A 24036-nucleotide genomic window follows, 5' to 3' on the forward strand; every position below is an offset into this window, starting at 1 on the left:
CTCACATCAATGTTGAACGTCCATCCAGATTACTTCCTCCCTGTAGCACACACAGAGGGGGGGTCCCAGTGTGTCCCAAAAAGCACACATTTGGCCAGTATCCATCCAAAAACCACAGGAAAGCAGAGACACAAGCAGAGACACGCAAAAACAAAGAAGTAAGCAATCGGAAGTAAGCGGGTCATGCTGTTGCCAGGCAACCAGGTGATTCCTCTGAAGAGCCTCTCCATGGGAGATTCCCTCATTTATGCGAGTCGCTGCTCGCGCGTGTCTCTGAGTGTTTGCGTCCAAGTCCACGGAGTTAGTGCCGACGCAGCGCACCGGGAGCCCCCCCCCCCCTTCATAACATTTGTAGTCCCCCCCCCCCCATCTCCTCCTTTTCATCCTGGTGTAGTTTTTATTTATTCAGCAATTATGTATTTATATTTCATAGAGTACACAGTGCTGATGGCGGCAAATATCCACCGATGCGCACAGACGAACGCTCACGCAAACACGGGCAGGTGCACGCGCGCGCACACGGAATTGGCAAGAACACCGAGAGTAATAAGGAGTGGAGAATAGTCCGTTTTGGAAAGCCTCGACAAACCCCGGAGGTGCTGCTGACGTTTATTGCACGGCTCCGAGTATTCATAGCCGCGCGCACACGCACGCCACAGCGCGTGAGAACGCCACGCGTTAACACTTTCACGTGTGCGGCTGGAGCGCACAGAGTGACAGGCGGTGACGTCAGAGGCAGAGCGATGCTCGGGACGTGTATAAACGAAGGCCGATAACAAACTGACAGGCGGCTGGACCCCCGGAGAGCCATTAGGGCTCGTCACCATGGAAACCTCCAATCAGGGAGGAGTGTTGGCCATCTATCCCTACAACTAGGAAATACCTGAGGTCCTCCAAACACACGCACGCGCGCGCACACACGCACCGAAACGGATACTGACCTTCTATTCATCTCTCCTTGTGTTTAAATGTAAAGTAAACATGTGCGCGCAGCGCGCCGTGCATGGAGGAACGACAGTTTTGAGACAGTGCAGAGCTGAAACACAGTGTCGCGCGCGCGCGCACACACACACTCACACACACGCACACATTCGCGGTGCGCTCCAGGCGGTGAAGGATATGGGTGGCAGACCGCTCGAAGGCACCAGGAGCGCGGCGGACTGGTTTGCGTAAGAGCCAAAAGAACCACTGGTGCTAAGGAGGGGTACGGCAGCGCCTCCTCTTCCTCCTCCTCCTGCTCCTCCTCCTCCTCCTCTTCTTCCTCCTCCACCTCCTCTTCTTCTTCCTCCTCCTTGTCCTGCTCCACCTCCTCTTCCTCAACGGAGACATGAACTTTCTCCCCTTCCTCTTCATCATCCTCTTCCTCCTGCGTCGGCCCTCTGTGGTCCGGCTCCTGGACGCCTGTCATGGCCATGCCGTGAACAGCCTGAACCTAAACAGAGGGCACAGGGGGGGCCACCGGAGGGGCACCGGGAGCCTCCTCAGAACGGGGCGACAAACGGGCGCGGGAGCGTGCGCGTCTGTTTGCGCCGCGCTATCCATGCCTGCCACCGGAAGCTCGACTCTCACAGCCTGCAGCCCCGTGCGTGAGACCCTTTAACCTCGAGCAAAGCCGCATGAAAGATAATTATCTGCGCTCCTCGGAAACAGGAACAGGCAGAAAGGTTCCCCTCGTGTGCAGGAAGTATAACTCTAAATAAATGCACGCAGAATGATTAAATATATCTGCGCAAAGGCGCAGACAGCAGGAAGCACTTAGACCTTTCATTATAATCCCGCAATCCAGCCATTACTGCGGATGCTTTTAATCCAGACTGGTTTAAACAATCTGGACCCGAGATGAAGTCGTTTAGTCATCTCTTCCATATCGCTGACAAGTGAATGAACACTGATATTCTCACTTCTTCGATCTCTTTTCCCGCTCACGGTGGAGCACCGTGTTTTTCTCGCGCGTAAAACAGAGCCCGTCGAGCCGCAGCAGCCTTTTGTTACGGTGCTGTCGGGAATGACGTGGAAAACGTCCTCTCGTTTTAAATGAAAGAGCGTTACCACAGTGGAGGATTCATTTCCTGCGACTTGAACTTCCAAGTTGCCGTGCGTCTTTTGCGCACCCCGATGCGCATCAATTTAATCCAAGGGGTTGTTTGGGCATAGAAAGAGAGGGAGGGAGTCTCTGGAAACGTATGAGGACAATAGATGTCCGGGCCAACATGAAAGCAGGCAGAAACATGTGCGCTGCCTGCAGAATGGGAGGACATTAGAGCTGCGTGCACGTTCACAGACTAGAGGAGTGCATGTGCGCGCGCATTTAATGGTTGAATCTGCCAGTATTTTCCATTATGGGCACGTCGCCTGAATATCCAGGGCAGCACAGTTTAAAGCTTTTTTTGCTTGTTTGTTGTTGTTGTGGAGATAAAATAGTCGCTGCAGGGCGGAAGTCTATTGATGATGATTGGGAGAAAAGGAAAAGCAATTGTTCCTGCAAGGTTAGAAAGCTGCTGATGAGTCCTTTCAAAACATTTTATAAACTCATTAGGGGTCTCCCTATCAACAGCCAGGGCGTGTGCAAATTAAATCCTCCGATTACATCTCAATTACCAGCGGGAACAGGAATACATCCCGACCTCACCTCCGTGGGGCCTCCGAAGGGTTCAATGCTCAGAGTGAACAAATCTACAGATACTTTCGGGTTATACGGAACCATACAGGGCCCTCCGGTGTCAGGCATGCTGCTGACGTCATCTCTGAGGTTAGAGCATTTCCCAGCATTGGGCTGGTTTAGAAAAAACCAACCTAATTACCTTCATTATAATGAACTGTAAATGATGAAAACAAAGACTGAATAATTAATTTACAAGCTTCCATGAACTACAACAGGGTCCCTAACTTACCGTGACACTGAAGTCATGGCTATAAAAATAAAATAGCATTTTCATTCTTGTGTTGTTCTTGTTCTTGTTGGAAGCGCACCGTCACCGACAACGCGCGACATCGCGGGGTCTGGACATTTTCCATTTTAGACATTGAGTCCGCACGACAGGAGCGCCAAGAAAAAGTACATCACAGCCCCAAAAAAATCAAAAACTTTCTCAGCCGTCCTTACCGAGGAGCAGCGTCCATCCACCGGCGTCATTCACTCCGGGTCCGCCGTGCGCCCTGCGCTCCCGGAGCCCCGGTGCTCCATCTGATAGCAGCCCGCTTGTCCTCTGCCTTCTCCCCCCACCCCCCACCACACACCCCCCCCTGACGATATCCAAACTCAGTCCGTCAGTCGGGAGGAGAACAAATATAAAGGAGCGCGACGCATAAGTTTTAATAACTATGGGAAAAGTAATGTTAAATAGAACCAAGCGGCTTCCTCTGCGTCCCCTCATCCGCTGGGCGCGCGCTCCGCGGTGTCAGGTACCGGTGTCAGGCGCACCGGGGAGAGGGAGAGCCGCGTAAAGCCGCGTAAAGCCCCCCGGAGACGACCGGAGATGGAGGGATTTACCTTCAAAATAAGGTGGAGAAGCCCCGGAAGCGACCCTTAAACAAGCCACGGTCGTTTTTATCCTATAGCGAGCCAATATTATCAATGCATGTGATTTCATAGTAGGCGATGAGAAAAGATTTAAATACCACGTCTGTCAGCTTTTAATTTACTTTAATTTACTCAAATAGAACTGGGTCGCCTCTAAATTTAATCGATCTGGATCAAAATCCAAACCTGTAACCGTCATTTAAGGTTAAACATGTTCAATTTATATTTACATTTGGTTCTACACACAGGAAAAACTCTAAATATGGCCGATTTAATTCAATGCTGACGGCAGGGTAACTAACGGCAGGGTAACTAACAGCAGGGTAACTAACGGCAGGGTAACTAACGGCAGGGCTCTGAATCCTTTATTTTGAAAGTTTGGGCCGGAGAAGGTTTTTCTTAACGCTGGATAACTTGACGATGTCGCATATGGCTCGTCCCCTCTCCTCTGCCTCGGAGCGAGCCCCCCCATCCCAGAATCCCTCTTTCTCTTCCTAACGAGTTATTTCACCAGCCAGCGACCTTTGACAGCCGCTGTCGTGTCAGAGATGACGCCGGCTCGCCAGATCAGCCCCTGTGAGCTTTACGCTCTGTCACAGAACGGGAATTGCTGAGCCAATGATCAATGGTGACATATTCAACTATAGATCCATCATTTAGCATCAATGTGTTCACCCTATAAGGGTTTAATTTTATTTTTACATGTAATGTTTTGCAGCATCTGGTGATGTTGAATGCATTTCTTTGCATTATTTTATGTGAATATGTGTGGCCTGACAAGTTAGTAGTTTCTATAGGTGTGAAATAAGATAAAAAATTAAGCATTAATGTGACTCCTAACACAGAACAAGTACCTCCATCTTGTACTCGATGACAGTCTACTTGTGTATAAATATACTTTTGTTAATCTCCGTTATCGGCCGCCATAAAGTGTCACTTTATTTTGTATCCGTCTTGTTTATCTGCATCTTTGTCGTGCAGATCTTACAGTATGTGCGACTGTAACGCAGAACACTCAGAGACATCCTTGATGTCTTAAAATAGCAATGGGATTTAACTACTGCTCATTTGTCTCAGGGCAGCGTAGATTCCCTGGAGGGCCCCCACTCGCAGTCCCCGGATCCCACTCTGGGACCGAATATTAGCAACGCAGTGTGCAGCTGATCTAAACCCACAGCCATTAGGGATCCGCTCATGTAAACACTCCCATGAAAACTTTGTAATATTTCTACGCAGGACTTCCAAAGAATTTTCTGGGGATGTTTTGTTTGACATTTACTCTGTGCTAAGACACGAGAGTCCCACGGCGGCTCTGGGAGGCTAATGCTCATTACAGAATAGGCAGTTTTGCTATTCTTAGATTGTATAAATGAGATTAAAAGGACATTTTGCTGCGCGGGAGGAAAGCGAATGTTGTTTCCCACGTTATAGTGAGATCAGGCTTATCCCGATGAATGTAAAGATATAAGAGTCGATCTTTAGCCACAGCTAACATCTGTACAGTTTGCATTTTGCTGATAAGCATGTGTTCATTAGCAAACAACAAATGCAGATGTTTTCATGCATGCGTTTATAATTATGACTAACCCTAACCCCCCCAAACGTTCTGACTTCAAAGTCAAACTTTTGAGAATAAAGTCAGAATTCTTATGATGAATCTCCGAATTCTGAATGAAGCCAGAATTCTGAGATTAACATCACAAATCTGATTTTTATTCCTAATCCTAATCCTCTCCCATAAAGATCCTGAAGGGCTTGATTGGACGTCGCCCTCCGGCGCCGCCGTGGCGTTCATTCCATCAGTAGAGCATCTGCTTCAAACCAAAATGGATGATTTGAAATTATCACCCGTTAACGTCGCTCCAATAATCTATCGTCAATCTAATTCATCCTCCAGACCAAACTGTTGGAATCACAAAAAACGACAGGCCAATTAAAGGACGCTCCACTAGTGTGTGTGGGGGGGGGGGCAGGGAAACACCGTGCAGCACCCACTCACCGGAGTCCCGGCTGAAACCTCCCACGGCAGCAGAACACACACCGAGTTTCCACTCCCATCCACTTCCCTCACCTTCATCCTCCTCACATCTTCCCTCACCTTCATCCTCCTCACATTCACACGGGGTTCATTTCATGCCATCTTTACCTCAGCTCTGTCACTGTGGTGTGTTCAATCATTGTTTACATTAGTCACACACTCCCTCTGTTAGGGGATGGTAGGCAGTTTTATCAGCGTGTAGTAAGTGCCCCTCGGGTGTGTTTCCATGGTGACCATCACAAAACAACATTCACGGGAGACAGTTATTATTTCACCCTATTGCCACAAACACGTACACGCGCGCAGCGGGGGTTCGATTACTGATCAATAATCCCGATCAGTCATAGGAATTACCATGACAACCCCCCCCCCCCCCAAGGCTCATCCTGATGACATTGTGTACGCATGCGTGTTTGGAACACACACACACAGCGGTGTCCGTTAACTTATATGTGACCTCTAAGGCCGATTTGAACCCGTCTGATTGGATTATTAGATTAAATAGCAGTGAAGCTAACGACGTTACAACCGAGTTTGCTTTTAACGCAAAATGTCAGCATGTTTGTGACATTTTGCACACAGTGAGGTATTCCTATGTTTATATATCCCCTGCAGCCTCTCCTCCTCCCAGATTATGTACATTTACTATACGTACAAAATGCTTCCGCTGTAATTTGCGGTGAGCAATATAAAACATTATTGCATTCGGTCAGTCACACTAATCCGCTGAGATTTTATTTATTTTTATTACTGACTCATCCTTTTTATTAGTTCTCGGGATCATGTTAATCAGACAGCCCGTTTCGTTCAGCCCTCCTCTTTTCTCCCTCGGCTCTTCCTGCACCGTGTTGACAGGCGTAAACACACAACGGTCCACACACACACACACACGCACACACACGGGCAGTCATGCATCTTCCACGGACATTGCATTGGGGGGATAAGAGACAGTTTGTGAACCATTCAGCGGAGAAACATCCTTCCTGACTCTCCGTAGAAATGAAGTTGCTAAGCAACCTTTGGCCTCGATGACAGGAAATGATGTCATGCTTGTAAAACAGAACAAAAGCAGACACGCCAACTCACTAGGATAATACCCCCCCCCCCCCCACCCACCACCTTATCCTCACAGGTGATGCTGATGGATCCTTCCACCTGAGCCAATCACAAGCCTCTTCAGACCGGGTGGGGGCAGCTGTCCGAGCGCATAGAAAATAAAAGGTTTATTTTGAAGTTTGTATTATTATTATGGTTCAACAAGATTACACGGTGGCCTTCGTGATCCTCCCTTGAGACTGGGCCTCGGACATCTTATATCTTACCCCCCCCCACCTGGGTGGGTAACACTGGGTGTACACACGTGCACGCACACACACACCAGATGAACTTTACACAATGGTATGAGTGTGGAATAATGAGCCGTGATGATAATCTGGAGTTAAAACAATATAATAATCTCCTCTAATGGCCCGACAGATCTGAGTGCATTAAGGATGACCACGCGCGCACACACAAGCTTTTTGCAGCATGCTCTGGGAGAGATTGAGGTAGTGCTACTGACATGTGAGGCTGTAAAGAGATTTCTATTCTTAATCTGATTCACTCCTCGCTTACAGCGCCACACAGTGTTCAACCCGCCTCACTGCAGGACACATGAGAAGACGCTTTCAGGATGTCGTAGATCTGATCCCTCGCATGCTGCAGGGCATCTTTTCTTTTAGTGGTTTCACCTGCACGTGGTATGAAGATATTCTTCTACTACCAACCGTCATCAAAAGCACATCTTTCTTTCTATGCATTTCAACATTCCATGTAATCGCATGAACCCTTATTTGAAACACTGTTTTCGTAAAATAGACTGGAATAATAAATGGAAATTTAAAGGTAAAGGTTGACTTTTTAATGAACACAAATGAGTGAATATTACCGGTAAACCACGGAGGAAGAGTTTGATCCACACAATTCACCGGCCAGCAAATTAAAGTCTGGGTCACTTTAACCCTGCAGTGTAATTTCACTTCTTTATCATGTAGGCATTCGGCTTTTGTCCATACAATCCCATTCTTTACTTTTTGAAAGATATACCTTCACATTTCACAGACAGACAAAAACAAAATTCAAATGGGACACTTTGAAGTCAAATGTTTTATTTAAAAAAATAATAATAATGCATAAAACTTAGAAGAAAACATATGATTTATCAAGTTTTAACACATTTAATCACAAATACTGCTCTGCTGACACCACCCAGGGTTTACATGATCCTCCAGGTAGCCGCTGCTTTCCTCTCCTGTTACACCCAGAAATCGTTTTTCATTTGCCTCAGAAAACGACAGTAAAAGTCGGTTTACCGAGAGTGAGCACGGTTTAGCAAAGGTAGGTGACCTAGCACGTTAACTACTGCATGCAAAATCAAGCGTTCAACAATCCAAACACAATAATATGAGCAAAGAAAGGAAAAATGTATACGTGAGCGACATTTAATCACTATTCACAGAGAAACCCGTCCCTTCATCACATCCCTGAGTACAGCGTCCGTTCGTCCAATCGTCCCTCCGGCTCTAGGTCAGTCGCTTCCCAGTGTTCCCAGTGCTAAACAGGAATCTAGCTCGTTAGCATGCAGTCTGCTCCTCTGCCCTCACCTTCTTCTCCTTGTCCTCGCCCTCTTTGTCTTTGTTCTTTTTGTGTTTCTTCTTCTTGTGTTTTTGTTTATGCTCCTTGTGTTCTCCTTTGTCGTGGCCGTCGTGCTTCTTGTGCTTTTTGTGCTTCTTGTGTTTCTTGTGCTTCTTCTTCTTCTTGTCCGAGGCCGCGGGGGGGCCAGAGCCGCTGTGGCTGCTCGGGGAGGGGCTGTTGGAGCGCTGGCTCTGGGACACGATGGGGCTGTGGCTCCTCCCCTTCTCCGGCTCAGAGCCTTCCCCTTCGCTGTAGTCGGGCACGAAGGCCGCCTCGTCCGTCTCGCGCCCCAGGTCGGAACACAGACGATGCCTCTTGGGCTCTGGGCCACGACTCTCCTCTCGTCCGCCTCCGCCTCTCCCTTCTGATGTTCTCTCCTCCTTTCCAGTTGTCCCTCGCCCCTCCTCTCTCACTGCATGTTTCACTTCTTCTCTTCCTCCTCTTCCCTCTTCCCTCGTAGTTTTTGCTTTTGTCAGTTTGTCAGAATTCGTCTGCGCTACCCTGCCGCTTTTGCCCTCTTCCCTGTGGACCCTCCTTTTCTTCTCCTCTCTCCCTTCCCCTCTCTTCTCCTCCCTCGCCACATCACGGCCTTCGCTCCTGACCGGTTTGGGCGCTTCGACCGGCACCTCTCTGGCTTGGACCTTCTGGGGCACTGGAGAGGGCTCCTTCGGGGCGCCGACGCCATTTTCCAGGCCTTCCTCCTCATCCTCTCTCTCCCACTTGGAGCGAGGAGGAGGCTGAATGAGCGGCTCCTCCCTGACCGGGCTGGAGGCGGGGCTGCTGCTCCGGTTCTTGCCGTGGCTATTTGGGGGGCTGGACGGGGGCTTCTCTGCAGATTTAGACGGCAGACTCTTCTGGTCTTTGTCGGAGTCCCTCTTTGTCTCTTGTCCTGACCTGGTGCCGAAAAGACAACAGCCATGTTCTAAGTGCATTTCACAGATTCCGTATTATGACGGACACTCAGAGTCCACATTACCCAGAATGCAACCTGCCACCGGCTATGCTTTAAGGAATGGCTTGATTTGTGTTTCGTTGTCCTCGTTTGCTTTAAACCTCCTTCAGGAGAAAATCGGTTTTTCTCGCATAGATCAGAGGAAGGCGCGTCCAGTCTGGGCGGCGGAACTTCAAACGGAACTTTTACCTCGATTTCATTCAACGCCGGCCGTAAGACCGGTCAGGTCAGACCAACCTCCGGCGTCTGGTCCTGTCCAGCAGGTCTTATGGACCGTGAAGCCGCACATGTAGCTGTGCTGTGTTTATGGCCGTGTCGTACATGCAAGCTTTGCTTATACCTTCAATTTGACTACGTTTATCAGGATTTCAGTTTAACTTTAGTGTGAATGGCCTCTGACTCGTGTCAGCGGCCATTCATTCCTCAAAATGACCAACAGGAGAAACATTCAGAGGCTTCTGGGTATTTTCCTTTCGCTGAACAATGAACGAATGAAAACGAAGCATGAAGGTATTGTCAGAAGCGACAGACTCACCTGCTGGAGCCCCCGGCGTGGCTCGTCAGGGCTTTACGGCTGATCCTGGGTTTGCTCTTCGCTGCAGGTTCCTCGCCATCTTTTCCTGCTGGGGGGGGGGGGGGGGGCAAACACATTCACGTCAATGCTCAGAACAAAAATAAAAAATAATGGTTCTCTCTTCACACATGTAGAGAATCCAATCACCTTCTCTATGAACTGCAGCTGATTTGTCCCCAGAGGGGACGCTCCTCTCTGCTCTGTCCTTGGAGACACTCCTGGGAGACGAGAGAATATAATTACAGATTAACGGCTGCATTTAGAGAAGCGTGGCATAAGCGTCATGTCGTGCTCAAAGGGAACCGACCTGTCCGACTTGGACGCTCTTTCCTCCGCTCGCTCCTTAGAAGACGTGCTCGGCTTCTCCTGGGGCTCCGCCGTTCTCCTGGAGATGGCTGACTTCTCTCCAATGGTCATTTTATCCACGGAGATGGACCTTCCTCCACCGGAGGTCTTCCTCTCTGTTCTCCCTGACCGCTCCCCTTCGGCGTCTCTCTCTGCAGTCCCTTTATGGGAGCCTCTGTCCCTCTCTCTGTCCGGCGCCGCGCCCCGGTCCCTCTCTCTGTCCGGCGCCGCGCCCCGGTCCCTCTCTCTGTCCGGCGCCGCGCCCCTGTCCCTCTCTCTGTCCGGCGCCGCGCCCCTGTCCCTCTCTCTGTCCGGCGCCGCGCCCCTGTCCCTCTCTCTGTCCGGCGCCGCGCCCCTGTCCCTCTCTCTGTCCGATGCCGCGCCCCTGTCCCTCTCTCTGTCCGGCGCCGCGCCCCTGTCCCTCTCCCTGTCCGATGCCGCGCCTCTGTCTCTCTCTCGGTCGGATCCTGAGGCTCTGTCTCGCTCTCTGTCCGGTCCAGAGCTTCGGCTCGGTTCCCTCTCCGGGTCCTGAAGTCTGTCTCCAGCGCTTCCCGGTCTCTCTCTAGAGAGTTCCCTCTCAGGCGAGGCACAGCGCTCCTTTCTTCCGGGAGCGTCCGCTGTAGTGCCGAGGCGTTCCCCTTCAGACACGTTGGCGGCGGTCGGTCGGTTTGACGAGGTGGACGTCTTCTCGGGGCCAGATGACGCTCTGTCCGAGGAGGAAATGTCGGCGGTGCCCTTCCTGCCCAGATCCCGGTTCAGCTTGATCCTCCTCTGGGTCAGCGGCTTCACCTGAATATAATAATGGAACGATAAATATATAAAAAGCAGCGATGGGTGTTAGATTAAGACAAGCGGGCCACTGAGGTATAAACTACATCTTTTTCTATCGGTGTTTCTGGAGCGATCGACCCACCTGAAGGTCCATCGGAGGTCTGATGAAACCTCGATTGGCGTCTCCTCGGCCCATGTCGCGGATCCCGAGCAGCGGCGGGGGGGGGCAAGGCCTGTCTGAGGGTGGCAGCCGGTGGATCAGGGGCAGGTGGGACATGTAAGCGTGAGAGACGGCATCGCCTCCAAGTCTTCTCAGCGTCCCAGGGGGAGGTCCAAGCAAAGAGCGACCGTCGTCCATAACCCTCCTCCGAATGTCCCCTGGGGGGGGGGTTGGGAGGAGTGGGTAACTGTGGGGATGAGGGAGGGGGAGGTGGCTGCCGCTCTGTGGGAGGTCTCTTCTCCCCCTGATCTCGTGTCCGGGTCGAGGGCCGTCGTAAATAGAGGGATGATGCAAGGACAGGTTCTGGGACAGTGGGGGGGTCTTCAGTATGGGGGGCCTTGTTCCCGAGCTTTTCGCCTTTTCCTTTTCCTTTTTGGAAGTAGTGGAGTTTGGGACATCTTCTGCTTTGGGTTTGACGCTCTTCACTGGTTTTGTGAGGGAGGACGAGGACTCTCTCTTTCGGGCCGCCCCTTCTCCAGACCTCTTTTTCACTCTTTCACTCTTGACCTTAACCCCCTCCGTCTTAACTTTAGCTTTGACCTTTGGGCCTTTCTCTTTCTTAGACTTGTCCGGCTGGCTCTTCGATATTGATTTGGCTGTGGCTTTAACGGGCGTAGCAGAGCTTTTAGAGGGCGGAGCTTTGGTGGTTGAGCCGCCAGCCTGGGGCTTTGAGGAGGCGGGCGGGGTTTTGACAGGTGAAGAAACCTCATCCATCGGTTCGTCTCTGACGGGCGTAGCGTCGCTCCGCTCCACCGACTGATTGGATGCTTCCGCCTCCTCCCCAGGCTTCCTCTTCTTCCCTTTCTTTGACTTCAACAGTTTAGAACCCGACTTGGTCCCAGAGGAAGAGGATGACGGAAGATGGCGTGGTGGCACCCCTCGCTCTTCCCTCCCTCTTCTTCCTCGTCCCTGGGGGGAGTAATCTCTCGCTAGCGGGGACATTCTCTCCCGCTCCCTGTCTCTGCTGCCGTGGCCTCTGTGATGCAGTGAGGGATGCTGGTTGTCATAGTGTTTGTAGTACCATTCCGGGTACTCCCACTGCCGATAGTTCTCCCTTTCCCAGCGCTCATGGCCGCCAGCGCTCGGACCCTTCATCTCGTACTGTCCGAGCTCCCGCGCAGGCAGCTTTCGGCCTGGGCTGCGGTTCCTGTAGGCGCCGGGGGAGCGAGACCGTGACCTTGACCTGTAGGGTGCTGCTTCATCTGCTCCTTCCCAGCCACCTCCCCGGTAGGGGGGAGGAGACCGTGGCGATCCAGAGCGCCGGTACCCAAAAGATCTTGATCGAGACCGGGATCTGGACCGGGAGCGTCCATAGCTACGTCCATTGCGTCTAGAGTAAGGGGAGCGGGGGTAGGACCGGCCCTGCGATCGGGAACGTGATCGGCTTTGGGAATAAGAGTAAGACCTGGATCTTGATCGGGATCTAGACCTTGATCTGGAACGAGAGTAAGATCGGCTGAGTGGAGAGCGACTGTATGATCGGGATCTAGACAGGGACAAAGCCAGAGGAAAAACCACGATCATGAAAGACTTTAAGGACGATGCACGCGGCTCTAATGTCAGAAGGAAAGCCATTTCTATACGTCCCGTTTGAAAGTACCTGGAAAACGACATCCTTCGTCTCTTCGGTGCATTTCTGTACTTCATAAGCTCTTTGTGGAAGTCCTTAGTAAATTCATCCAGTTTGGAAGTAACGCTGTTCAGACAATAAAAATGAAACTTTCAGAACCACTTTGAACCTTCGGGAATTTGTAACTCAAACCATAAATGACGCTAGGTCAAATTCTCCACATGTAAATTATGCTAATCAGTAGAAATCGATAAGCGAACAACTCACTTGTCCTGCCGATGGTGCCGCTGTCTGTAGAAATCTTCCTTTGACATGGGAGGCTGAGAGAGGGAGGCTGGAAGTGGGACCAGAGGCGGCTGGGTGCCGGGGGCAACCCAGGGCGGGTTGAGCACAGGTGGCCCGGGGGCATAAAGGGGCCGTGGCTGGTAACTGATGGCAGGAGGGGGGACCAGGCCGGGTCCAGTGGCGTACGGAGGAGGGTAAGGCTGTAGTGGCGGCGGGTACAGGGATGGAGCCGAGAACACTGGGGGGGCGGGAACAGGGGGCTGAGCTGCCTGCAGGTGACTGGATGGATGCTCTCTATTTCTGAAAGCCCTGGAAAGAAGAACGAGACACAAAACCGAGTGAGACTAAAGAGTTACGGCACAAAAAGACAGCCCAGGTAGGGACAGGCGTCACCTCTCCCAGTGTCGGCCTCCTCCCCTGTAAGGCTGATGGTGCCGCGACGGATCCACTACACAGAAACAACAACAGTGTGTTAGTTAAAAGCCCACGTTGTCCTGCTCCAATAGTTACATTGCTTTAGGAAGGCAACGTCTCACTTGAAGGCTGAGGCGGCCTTATATGCGGAGGGTGGCCAAGGACACTGAACTGGTAGTTCTGTAAGAGAAAAGTGTGACCAGTCACTTCAAAGAGCTTCAACTCAACTTCACCAGCTCAGCAAACGGATTCGAGGGGAAAACAGTGATTGTCATTAGCAAACTGGCTAACGCTAACCCTGATGGAGGAGGGCTTACCTGCGAGCCGCTCTCCGGGTTCGACGAGGATTCTGGCCCAACAGTGGCTTCTGGATCTGTTTCGCTAAAACATAATCAGACACATTCCATTAACGAGGATCTGCGCTTCATGGTTTCTCGTATGTGGGGGGGGGCAAGCTTCACAGACGGAACTTACCCCGGTGGGGGCGGTTCACCGTGGCTGCCGGACTGCGCCGGAGACGGGTGGTCAGCAACGGGTGAAGCTTCTCCTCCTTCGACAGCAGATGCGTGTGGAGGAGTAGGAACGGCGGGAGGAGTAGGAGCCAAAGGAGGAGTTCCAGAGGCAGGAGGAGTAGACGCAGCCGGCGCTGGAGGCAGTGCTTGAGGTGTGGAGGAGGGCACACCCGCTGAGGTGTTGTGGGAAACATTGGCCAGCAGTGGGTCCTGCTGCCTGGATTGCAGCGGCCGGACCAGCTGAAGGCGCGGAGGGGGCGGGGCCAGATTCTGGAGCGACTTGCGAACACTTTTGGTATACCCAGTCTCATTCTTAAAGTTGTTCACGGCCTGTTAAATGGAAAAACGATGCTTACAACAAATAGCTGCTAGCGTTTAGCGTGTTAGAGCGAAGCGAATCCGACATCTGGCCACATCAAAACGCATCAGAAAGGTTTACCTGACGGAGAAACTTGTTGGCAATGAGATTATCAGGCGAAACGTCGGACTGTTTGCACGTGAAGCAGACGTGCTCCTCGGAGTCCAACAAGGCAGTCCTGATACCTGAAAGCAAACAGGCCGTTAGATGAAAGCACCGATTCCTGGATTTAAAATCTGAAGTTAATTACTTTCCCGAAGACGAACGTGAAAAGGATAAACTTGTGCAACAAGCGACTTTTCTTTTGCACTCACAATCATCACAGTAACTGTTCCCGCAGCAGGGGATCACCACGGCATCGGTCATCAGGTCGCTGCAGATCGGACACAGGAGTTCGTCTGGGATGGGGTCCGAATCGTCCTCGGATGAGGACTGCTCATGCGGAACGAACGGAGGCCGCTCCTTCTTTCCTTGGGCGTACGCTTCCCTGTATAAACGTACACATTTTAATTCTAGGGATTGTGCTGCAAAGAAAAGCAACAGCTGTAAACATGTGCGCTATCCGAGTTAGCAACATGGCGCGCCTTTGACGTTTCCGGCTGATACCTACGCATCTATAGCAGGTATGGCGTATTCCCCCGTGCTGGTCAACATGGCTCCTTTGGTGCCAGGCTCTGCTTTCACCATGAAGCTCTGAGGGATACCTTTACTGACCCGGACTTGCTTCAGAGCCTCCACATTCTTATCCTGGACCTAAGACAAATAAACAGAACCAATTGTGTGAGAAGCAACAACGGGCGGCAGAGATGAAAACCTGCAGGGGGCGATAGTTACCGTCAGCATGGGGCACTGGCGAATGTAATGGCCGGCCTTTCCACAACGAAAGCAGGTGTAATGAGCAGGAGGGGGTCCGATCGCTTTCTTGGAATAACTACAAATACAAGTTTGATTTGTTTTCAAAATCTACACAGCGCTGGTATAGTTAAAATAAACAACAGAACACAGATGGGACTTTAAGTGTGAGAACAAGGAGTGTGTGTACTAACTAAATGGGGTCATATTCGTGATTGGACTGAGACATCATGGCTTTAATCTTGTCCTCCTCCGATGCATTTGCATCAACGAGGTTAGCGGTCTACAACAGGGGGGGGGAGAAAAGAGGGATGTTAGGCTCACAAGAAAAACGACGAAACACGTCTTATCAGGAAGCACAACCACTGTGAGAAGAAACGGTACCTTGGTGAGTTGGGCAAGTGACAAAGAAGGGGACGAATCGGTCTGCAGGAGAATCAGAGTACAGATACGGAAGGAGTTAACGTTACGTCAGAGCCAACACAGTTTCCCCACCACATCGGTGTCCACTCCCTCAAGAGCTCCGTTCAATCTCGGCATCACACCAAAAGCCTTTTATCGATTGCTCAAAGCAAATTTCAGTCGGGAATTCTTCACTAATGACGATTCTAACAGCACCATCGGCTAAATCCATTAAATACTCGTTGTTCCGGAAGCTCGGCGTGTTACTGCAGCTTGCTAGGACTGTGTACACGCGAGTGACTGGTAAGGTGTTTCAAGGGGAGGAGTGCATCTACTGACTATTTGTGAGGTTATATTTCCTGTCTTGTAACATTTTCTTTTTAAATATTACAGCTGATATACCTGAAAAAAAAAACGGAAAGAATTCCTAGGGAAAAATTAAAATTAAATGACATGTTCTGTTAATTTACAAACATCTTTCTACAGTGAAAAACAGCATAAAAAACAAGTAAAGCTTGGTGAGATCTCTGATCCAGGTCTGGGGGGGGTCAAGCGGACAATTAGAAATATTTGCACAAAAACAAAACAAACAAAATGCTCTGCCTAATTATAATAATTCTCATAAGGTAAATAAACAAAAACAAGGAGGGAAGGGAGGGGGTTCTTCAGCATGATAGGCAGGGCTCAGAGAAGACTGTGGAGGGAACACACAGGGATCTGGAGCGCCTGGTTCTGACAACGAACCAGTGAACTTTATTGACAGGTTCTGTAGCTTACAGCTTACAGGACATACTCTCACTGCAGCGACCGTGGCAGGTCTCCAGAGGTAAATAAGAGATTTACTCAAGGTCAGAGTACGTCCCACAGTTTTAACAGTACACTTTGAACCCACGTCTCTGTAACACACACACACTGGATTAATTCATAGCATCGGACCGCTGGGAGGGAACCGGTGAGCTTTTCATGCGTCAGTGTTATGTGCAGTCCACCACTCAATGCAGAACAGAACATCTTCACGGTGAAACACTTGACATTTGTAGATTACTGAACAAAAGAAGGAAGTGGATTGAAGATTTGCAGGGTAAGGTTTCAAAATAAAATTCACTCCGCTCTTCCACTCACAGCTATAGTTTTGTAATCAGAATCAAATGTAAAAACAATCCCAACCACACTTGACTTCATTGGGTTCTTAGACAGCAGTATTTTCACAGAAAATAACATGACAATGAATTGTGATACAAAAAAAAACATATATATATATATATATATATATATATTTTAACCCATGTAAAAGTACATTTATTTGGCTGACCTGAAGCAGGCTACAAAACCATTTCATTATGAAATACAATCATTAACAGTTTAAATGTGTTAGTACCCAGTCATAAAGTAGCAACACTTTCAACAATTGGTTTGTTCAGGAAATTAAACAATGGAGGTGGTTTCGTCTGTTGTTTCTCATCAGAATTACCTCCCTGAACCACAACTTCAAAAACCTTTCACTGGCTAATAATAATCCGGAAACTTGTGGTTGCAAGAAATAAACAACAAACTAATTGCACCGTTGTAATGAAAGTAAACCCGCCCAGAAAGACATCAAATAACATATAGAGGCTGAGGTCTCAACACAAATGTAGCCAACACAGAGTGAACAGGAGATACACAGAACTGAACTACTGACGGAATGTTTTCACGAAAGGTGACTGAAGCCAGAAAGAGGGAGAGAAACGAGAGGAGGAAGAGGAAGAGCGAGATGTATTTGGATTTGTGTTACATACGAGTCTTGAGGATCCGACCCCAGCTGTGTCAGAACGATTTCTGCAGAAACAAAAGGAACCGCCAGTTGTTGATACGGATCACATTAAACCTGCATGAGCGAGTTCACTGATGGTGATTCAAGAATGAGATTTCTGTCTAAAGCAAACTTACACAATAAATGTCTTGCCGGCTGGTTTTACTCCTCCAATCGGAATGCGGCGGACGATCACAGACGAGTGTTTTGGGATGTGGGAGGCGTCGTCTGTGTATTCTGGCAAAAGAAAAAGAAAAAAAAAGAAAAGCCACGTTTGAAACTAACCTAAACGTAAACCCCATTAGTGCAGCGGGTCAAAAGAGAGCCGACGTATGCAAAACCCTTACAGACAGATCTTACAACATCAACCTAACTTGTGCTGTGGCCTGTGGCCTGTGCGAAACATGTTCCCTTGCTCATCTTCATCTCTGAAACTTCACTTTCAGTTCCTACAAACTTGAAACCAAGTAAATCACAGGATGCGGCATTTCAACACAAAACAGCGTCAACAAATGACTAGTATATATTTTAACTTCGAGCTAACAGGCTTCATATATATTGATATATTTTATGATGACAACCGGGCGGCTCGGTGGTGCAGTGGTAAGCACTGTTGCCTCACAGCGAGATGGTTGCAGGTTCGTCTCCGGCTTGTGGCCATTCTGTGAGGAGTTTGCATGTTCTCCCCGCGTCTGCGTGGGTTCTCTCCGGGTTCTCCGGCTTCCTCCCACCACCAAAAACATGCAGCCTAGGCCGATTGGTGACACTAAATTGCCCGTAGGTGTGAGTGTGTGTGTGGCTGGTTGTCTGTCTGTGTTGCCCTGCGATGAACTGGCGGCTTGTCCCAGCAGTCAATGGCCTCTCGCCCATTGACTGCTGGGATTGGCTCCAGCTTGGCCCGCGACCCGATAGCGGAATAAGCGGTTAGAAAATGAAATGAAATGAAATGATGACAACCCCTTTTAGAGAATAATTTGCGAATCAAAGCAAATCTGAGACTAAATCCAGGAGTTCCTTCTCCTAATGGCGTCGACTGGTCAAACAAGACGCCATATTTTGTATTCCGAATTTATAAATAGACCGCACGTCGTATTCTTACATGATATTCAACAATAATAATAATAAGCAATAAGAAGGTTATCGAGCATTTCGTGACGTGTAATCTGATTACATACCTTCGCGAGTCTGCGCGTTGGTGATCTGCAGGTCGCAGTCTGTGGCCTTGAGGCGTTCTCGGCCCATAATCTGCTTTTTAAGATCATTGAGGGTGATATGCAGCCCATCAAATGTGACCGTATTGTAGTCCAGTTTGGAAGAAAACTTATAGTGAACACAGGACATTTTTACAGGTCTAAGCACTTAATCAAGCACAAAAAACACAGTCCTATTATAATAACGAAAGGAAACCGTCAAAACGGAGCACAAGGGGCTATGTGTGGAGATTTTAACAGGTAAACCATCTACTCGCCGAGTCACAAGGATGAAATAAGGAAATTCCAGGCGTTAAGTCTTTGACGTTGTCAAAGAAAAACGGTCGTCCGAACAGTCCAAAAGTTCTTTTATAGTCCGATAGATCACAACAGCGATCCAAATCCAAGATAGTCCAAACACCGCGTTATGACTAAGGCTCAGTCCGTTGTCAATTGTCCTTGGTGGGAAACACGATGAGCACCGTCTGTCAGACGGATTTCTCCGTTTCCCAAGTCCTTGCAAGGCCTTTAATCCACTTTATAACGTCCTCTTCTGTCGCTGTTGAACCTCTGAAGAATTTATCCGAATTCACAATGTAAATCCATTTCAGATGTTGAAATAACTAGCGGGCTAATATAAACCCTAATATGCTACAAAAACTGTTTTAGCCAACGTTAACCTTGCCAATCAACAGCTTCATAGCACTTGTCTAACAAAAGCTAATGGCTAACGTTGCCCGACATTAATGGCGCTGTTAGCAAGGTTGCTAAAGTTAGTGGTCGGAAAATCCAAAGAAATCCAGCAGTTAGGGTTACTTGGAGCACATATTTGACTTCAGTGCATGGCCGTTGTACATAATGAAAAATCAAAAGTTATCCATCCATCGTAATCTTCAATTTAAATCCATAAAATCCATTTCGGTCATCTTGCTTCTGTCCTCGCTGTTTCATCAAAATGGCGCTCGACGGAACCGGTAGTGCTATATTACAAAGACTAAGCAGGAAGTCAAGAAAGTAAACTCGATCTTTAGTCCTCGTCGTATAATGAATTTAATCGGATTTTTTTTTTTTTTAATCTGATTTCGAGTTTGTTATTGTCAGTGTTTCCATTTGTAACAGTTTTCAATTATGGCTTTGATATGACTACCAAAACGAAATAAGGACACTGCTGCGCAGGGTAGCGTGGCCGAGCGGTCTAAGGCGCTGGATTAAGGCTCCAGTCTCTTCGGAGGCGTGGGTTCGAATCCCACCGCTGCCAGGAAATCTTATTGTTAATTTTGCAAGTCACTCAGTACTTTGCACAAGACTGCTCGCTCGTAGCAAACGATCGGCAACACCACACACTGAACCAGACTCGCATCTGTCCAAAGCACAGTTTATGTCCATTTATTATTTAATGTAAACTGAGACTCAGTGCCAAAACCATAAGGATGGAAATCCTAAACGACATTTTTACTTCATTTAAATTGATGTACATTTCTAGTTGGGTTTTTTTGGGATCACCCAGATGTTCGGGATCTGTGTCCTCACAGTATTTGTACATTTCATCAGCAGATTGTTCTTTGCAGGTCTTTCCTCTTTCATATAACAAAGGGCGGTTGTCCTGCGTGCATGTGATCGCTGTTCACCTTCCCCTGGCCCCCCTCCTCTCAGACAGGTGTGGTCCTTCTGTTGGCAGCAACCAGACTCTCCGTGTTTTTGTGCGTCTCTGTGCTTAAATCTCCCACGGCCATGTCGATTTTGCCATCTTTAAGCGGCGATGCGAGGGTGTAGAGCATAAACTCTGATCCCACTCTCACCGGATTGGACAATCCCGACAGGACCTTGGGTTCTGCTGAGATGGACCGCTCCCTGTCCCGCACCCTGGAGTCTCTGAAGGAGCCCCCGGCGCTGTACCGGCGGCTGCGGTTCTGGTATCGGTTCCGGTAGTAAGATGAGTTGCGGGAGATCGGCGGCTTCATGAGGGAGGGTCTCCCGTTGCTGCGCAGCTGCCTGTGCCTTTCTATGAACACGTGCACCGCCAGGACCCCCACCATCTCAGCCAGCACGAAGGACAGAGCTCCAAAATAGAAAGACCACCCGTAGGAGTAGCTCTTCTTGTGGTCGCTCTGGCTGGGGTCGCCCGAGTTGGCTGATATGTACACGATGATGCCAATAATGTTGCTGAGCCCTGGAAGAGTTCGGAGGGATGAAGAAGGTCAGGCAGAGGTCAGGCGGAGGTCAGGCGGAGTTCTGAACATTCACGTGTAAGATCTGCGCGTTTCTGACCTGCGGACACGAACAGGATCCCCGCGCTGAGGATGACGTTGTAACGCGACTTGTAGAACTCGCTGGCGGCCACGCACACGCCTCCGAGGAATAATAATCCCACGCTGAGGATGGGGAAGAGGCTGGAGGCCCGAACCGCTCCTGGAGAGAAGAGAGCGGGGGATGGGGGTGGAACGGAACTCCTATATTTCATCACTGAGACCACGTTTACGCGCGTGCATTTGTTGTTACCCACGCAGTAAATACTCTGCGGCGTCCTGCTCATAGTCCGCATCCTCAGCAAAGTGATCGATGTCTTTACAAACGCCTCGAAACGTCCCTGCAGAAAAACAGAGAGAGCAGCAACGCATCTTTATGACCTTATAGTATTTATTGTATAATAAATAAAAGACGCCATCTTTGGCTGCCGCAGCGCGTGCATTGTAACGGAGCAACAACAAAATTACAACCTATAATTAACAAATACAAAATCAATATACTTCACGATAAAGATCCAGCATTTAAAACGTTCAAATAAAGATTACAAAAGCAAAAACAAACTCAAGATAGAGTTAATAATTATTAATTGGTCTTATTAAGGCTTGACTGCGCGCTTCCTGCTCTCTGCGTGTGACCTTTGTCCCCAAACAGCACCATATTGATAAACGTGTCCTAAAGTGCTGCGCTGATTGACCGGTATTGATTGTGACTTAGATCACCATGGTAACCAAAGCCAAACTTATTCCCAGAAGCCTACATGTTAACAGATTCCAGAGAGTTGTTAAGTGTCCAGACCAGATAAGAGGATTTAGGATATTTTGTACATCAACCTGTTTAATTTGTTTGTTTGTTGTCCTTCTATTTATTGTACAAACACAATCTCCACAGCTGACTGATCACGGCAGGTCATCCATTCACCAAGTTCTAAACTTAAACTTTAACTTTGAACAGACCTCTAATGAATGTTATTTATGTTCTACTTTAGTTCATGAACTCCGGATCTATAACTGATCAATGAGAACTTCAGATAAACTTTTGCGTGGATGTGGCGCATCCGTGGCCGTAAAGTCATGCCTTTCGAGTTTCTCTCCTACCCTCGGTGCAGCAGGTCCTCCACAGACCCGAGTGGGTCAGGACCTCCTCGTTCTTGCGGACAGTCTCGTTGTCGTTTAGGCTCTTGGAGCGACACACCCCGCGGGAGTACAGCCAGTAGTCCGTTCCCACGGCGATGGTCATGAGGCTGAAGGCGCAGAAAGCCCCCGCCGTGGTCAGCAGCATCATCATGCCCCGGTTGCACAGCCTCATGTCGACCCGGCCCCCCCCCCCTGCACCTCCTCCTCCAGCGGTCAGCACCTGTTAACCCCCCCACTTACCCTCTTATCTTATTCTGGTGCCGTTCGGCCGAATGGAGGCTTTTCTGCAGGACCCGATACACTCGTCTCGCTGGATAACGGTGCGGGTCATTTTCTCTTCAGACGCGTTAAAGCTCACTCAGATGTCAAACGCGTAGAGGAGGAGGAGGAAGAGGAGGACTGGGAGTGTTTCAGTTTCAAACTGATCAAGGCGCAAAAAGGAAAAAGACTAAATCCTTGTCAAACTAAAGGTTTGTTGACCGCAGCGCTCCTCCTGCTGGGTTCTGGCAGGACTCAAACCTGCGACCTCCTGGCCTCAGAGCGCAGTCCGACAGTTCAGCACCAAGGACAGCAGCACTGTTACACAAGAACGCTCTGGTGCGTTAAGCTGCAGCTCCCCCCCCCCAAAAAAAACCAAACAAACAGCCTGAAAAAAACATCCTGGGGTTCATTTGGATTTTACTTTTAATAAATAAATATATATATATATATACAAATATTCTGCAAACATGGGGAAAAAAATATTCACTAAACGTCACAAGATCAATAATTCTGATACGTTTTCCTGTTAAAATCAATTTGAAAGCTAAATTGTTTAGGTTCTAGCTATTTTATGATTGCAAGCTTGGATCCTTTAGCAAAGCCAAATCTGAAAATGTGAATCAAAAGGTGTCAACATATTAATCACTATAAATCATTTCGGAACTGTTTTGCTGATGCGAATCTGATCTCACCTCAAACAGTCTGAGATCTATTAAACTGATTTACTCTTTCAAGAATCTTTATTGGTGGTACCCCCCCCCCCCCCCTGTATTTAACTAATGTAATACAGGGAGCATGCAGGCAAGCAGCCTAAGAAGAGGCACCATACTGATCTGTATACAGTTGGGGGTACAGTATTACTCAGCAATACTTGATATCGAGAACATCTGCTGCTCGACGCAGGAAATGGCCGCATATACATGCTAATCTGGATTCTTTATTTGAAACTTCAAACTGGTGTCACCATCAACGGAAGCTTTAGTGGAATGTCTGATCCAATAAAACACAAACCCAGAGGTACTGAAACGGTAACGGAATGATTCACTTTAATGTGGGTGGAATGCTGCAGGTGTCTCCGACGCGCAGGTAAAGACGGCGCATGCAAGCGTCCAGTTAAACAATCTCATGTTGCTTTATAAAAGTTGCCTTCTCCTCCTCCTCTTCCTCCTCCTCTTCTTCTCCTGCATTTTGCATAGTAAACATTTTATTCTCTCGTGTTCCTCTGTCTCATTCGCCACCTCCTTCTTCCTAATAATGAGAGTCCTACACCCGCCCCCCCCGCCAGGACTGCACAACAACAACAACTAACACAGAAAAGACAGAGTCCGAGTGAAGATTTAAGGAAGAGAACGAGGAGGAAGTGACGGCAGGGTTAAAGTGCGGTGAGGATTAGTGTACGATCACGTGGGAACCACTTCTAGCTCATCCCTATTTACACAAACACTATAGAACACAATTAATATCTATTTTATATGTTCATTTCACACATTTCAGAGTTACAGCAAAACGGTGTTCAACCCGTGCTTTTTTTTTTAAAGCAGACTCTTTAAGTTAGCGAGGCGTATATTGAAACCATTAGCAACACAGCATCCGGAGTGGAAACAACAAAACCTGACCGGTGTACGGAAGTTAAGATAAAAAAATATTAAAAAATCACTTTTGCATTGAAAAACTTGATGTACCGAGGTTTTTTGTTTTATTTTTCCTCCGTGGCATCAAAAAGTAAATCTTAAGGAGTTATTGCACCAACAAATATGGCATGCTTAGAGGAGATGGACCACAAAGACTGTTTAGGCCTACAGAGCACTGACTCACTGCAAGAAAGAGAAAGACCAACAGCTTTTAACATCACTGCCGAACAGCCACCGAGGGATTGGACTTTTTTTTGTTCTTTGTTTTTGCATCGATTTGGAAGACGAGACGTGCT

General features: G+C 48.7%; 3 protein-coding genes and 1 non-coding gene across 4 annotated transcripts in view; 1 reads left to right on the forward strand and 3 right to left on the reverse strand.

Annotated features, from left to right (window-relative positions):
- LOC137906450 (voltage-dependent T-type calcium channel subunit alpha-1H-like) overlaps nt 1–3133 on the reverse strand; it is a 30735-nt gene extending 27602 nt beyond the window's left edge. Inside the window, exons 1-2 of the mRNA XM_068750715.1 lie at nt 3104–3133; nt 1122–1432 (exon numbers count right to left, since the gene is read on the reverse strand). Of these exons, the coding sequence (XP_068606816.1) occupies nt 1122–1432; nt 3104–3133 (341 nt within the window). The remainder of the gene's footprint in view (nt 1–1121; nt 1433–3103) is intronic.
- Nucleotides 3134–7480: 4347 nt separating this feature from the next.
- Nucleotides 7481–19411, reverse strand: LOC137906561 (E3 ubiquitin-protein ligase RBBP6-like). The gene is made up of 21 exons (XM_068750848.1): nt 18454–19411; nt 17416–17515; nt 17265–17304; nt 15469–15510; nt 15279–15367; nt 15067–15163; nt 14843–14985; nt 14547–14719; nt 14314–14417; nt 13837–14204; nt 13680–13743; nt 13485–13542; nt 13342–13396; nt 12931–13257; nt 12694–12789; nt 11016–12579; nt 10516–10891; nt 10065–10275; nt 9905–9975; nt 9719–9806; nt 7481–9125 (listed from the first exon to the last, which is right to left on the reverse strand). Exons 1-21 carry the CDS (start codon nt 18617–18619, stop codon nt 8171–8173), a joined length of 5187 nt encoding a protein of 1728 aa, XP_068606949.1. The 5' UTR covers nt 18620–19411; the 3' UTR covers nt 7481–8170.
- Nucleotides 19412–19644: 233 nt separating this feature from the next.
- trnal-aag (transfer RNA leucine (anticodon AAG)) lies at nt 19645–19726 on the forward strand. Its single transcript has one exon. It is a non-coding gene; the product is annotated as a tRNA-Leu (tRNA).
- A 391-nt stretch (nt 19727–20117) lies between these two features.
- Nucleotides 20118–22020, reverse strand: cacng3a (calcium channel, voltage-dependent, gamma subunit 3a). The gene is made up of 4 exons (XM_068750879.1): nt 21810–22020; nt 20972–21055; nt 20737–20877; nt 20118–20638 (listed from the first exon to the last, which is right to left on the reverse strand). The coding sequence occupies exons 1-4, from the start codon at nt 22018–22020 to the stop codon at nt 20118–20120; spliced, it is 957 nt and encodes a 318-aa protein (XP_068606980.1).
- Nucleotides 22021–24036: the final 2016 nt, after the last annotated feature.

This window comes from Brachionichthys hirsutus, chromosome 17, assembly GCF_040956055.1.
Source record: "Brachionichthys hirsutus isolate HB-005 chromosome 17, CSIRO-AGI_Bhir_v1, whole genome shotgun sequence".
NCBI lineage: Eukaryota > Metazoa > Chordata > Actinopteri > Lophiiformes > Brachionichthyidae > Brachionichthys > Brachionichthys hirsutus.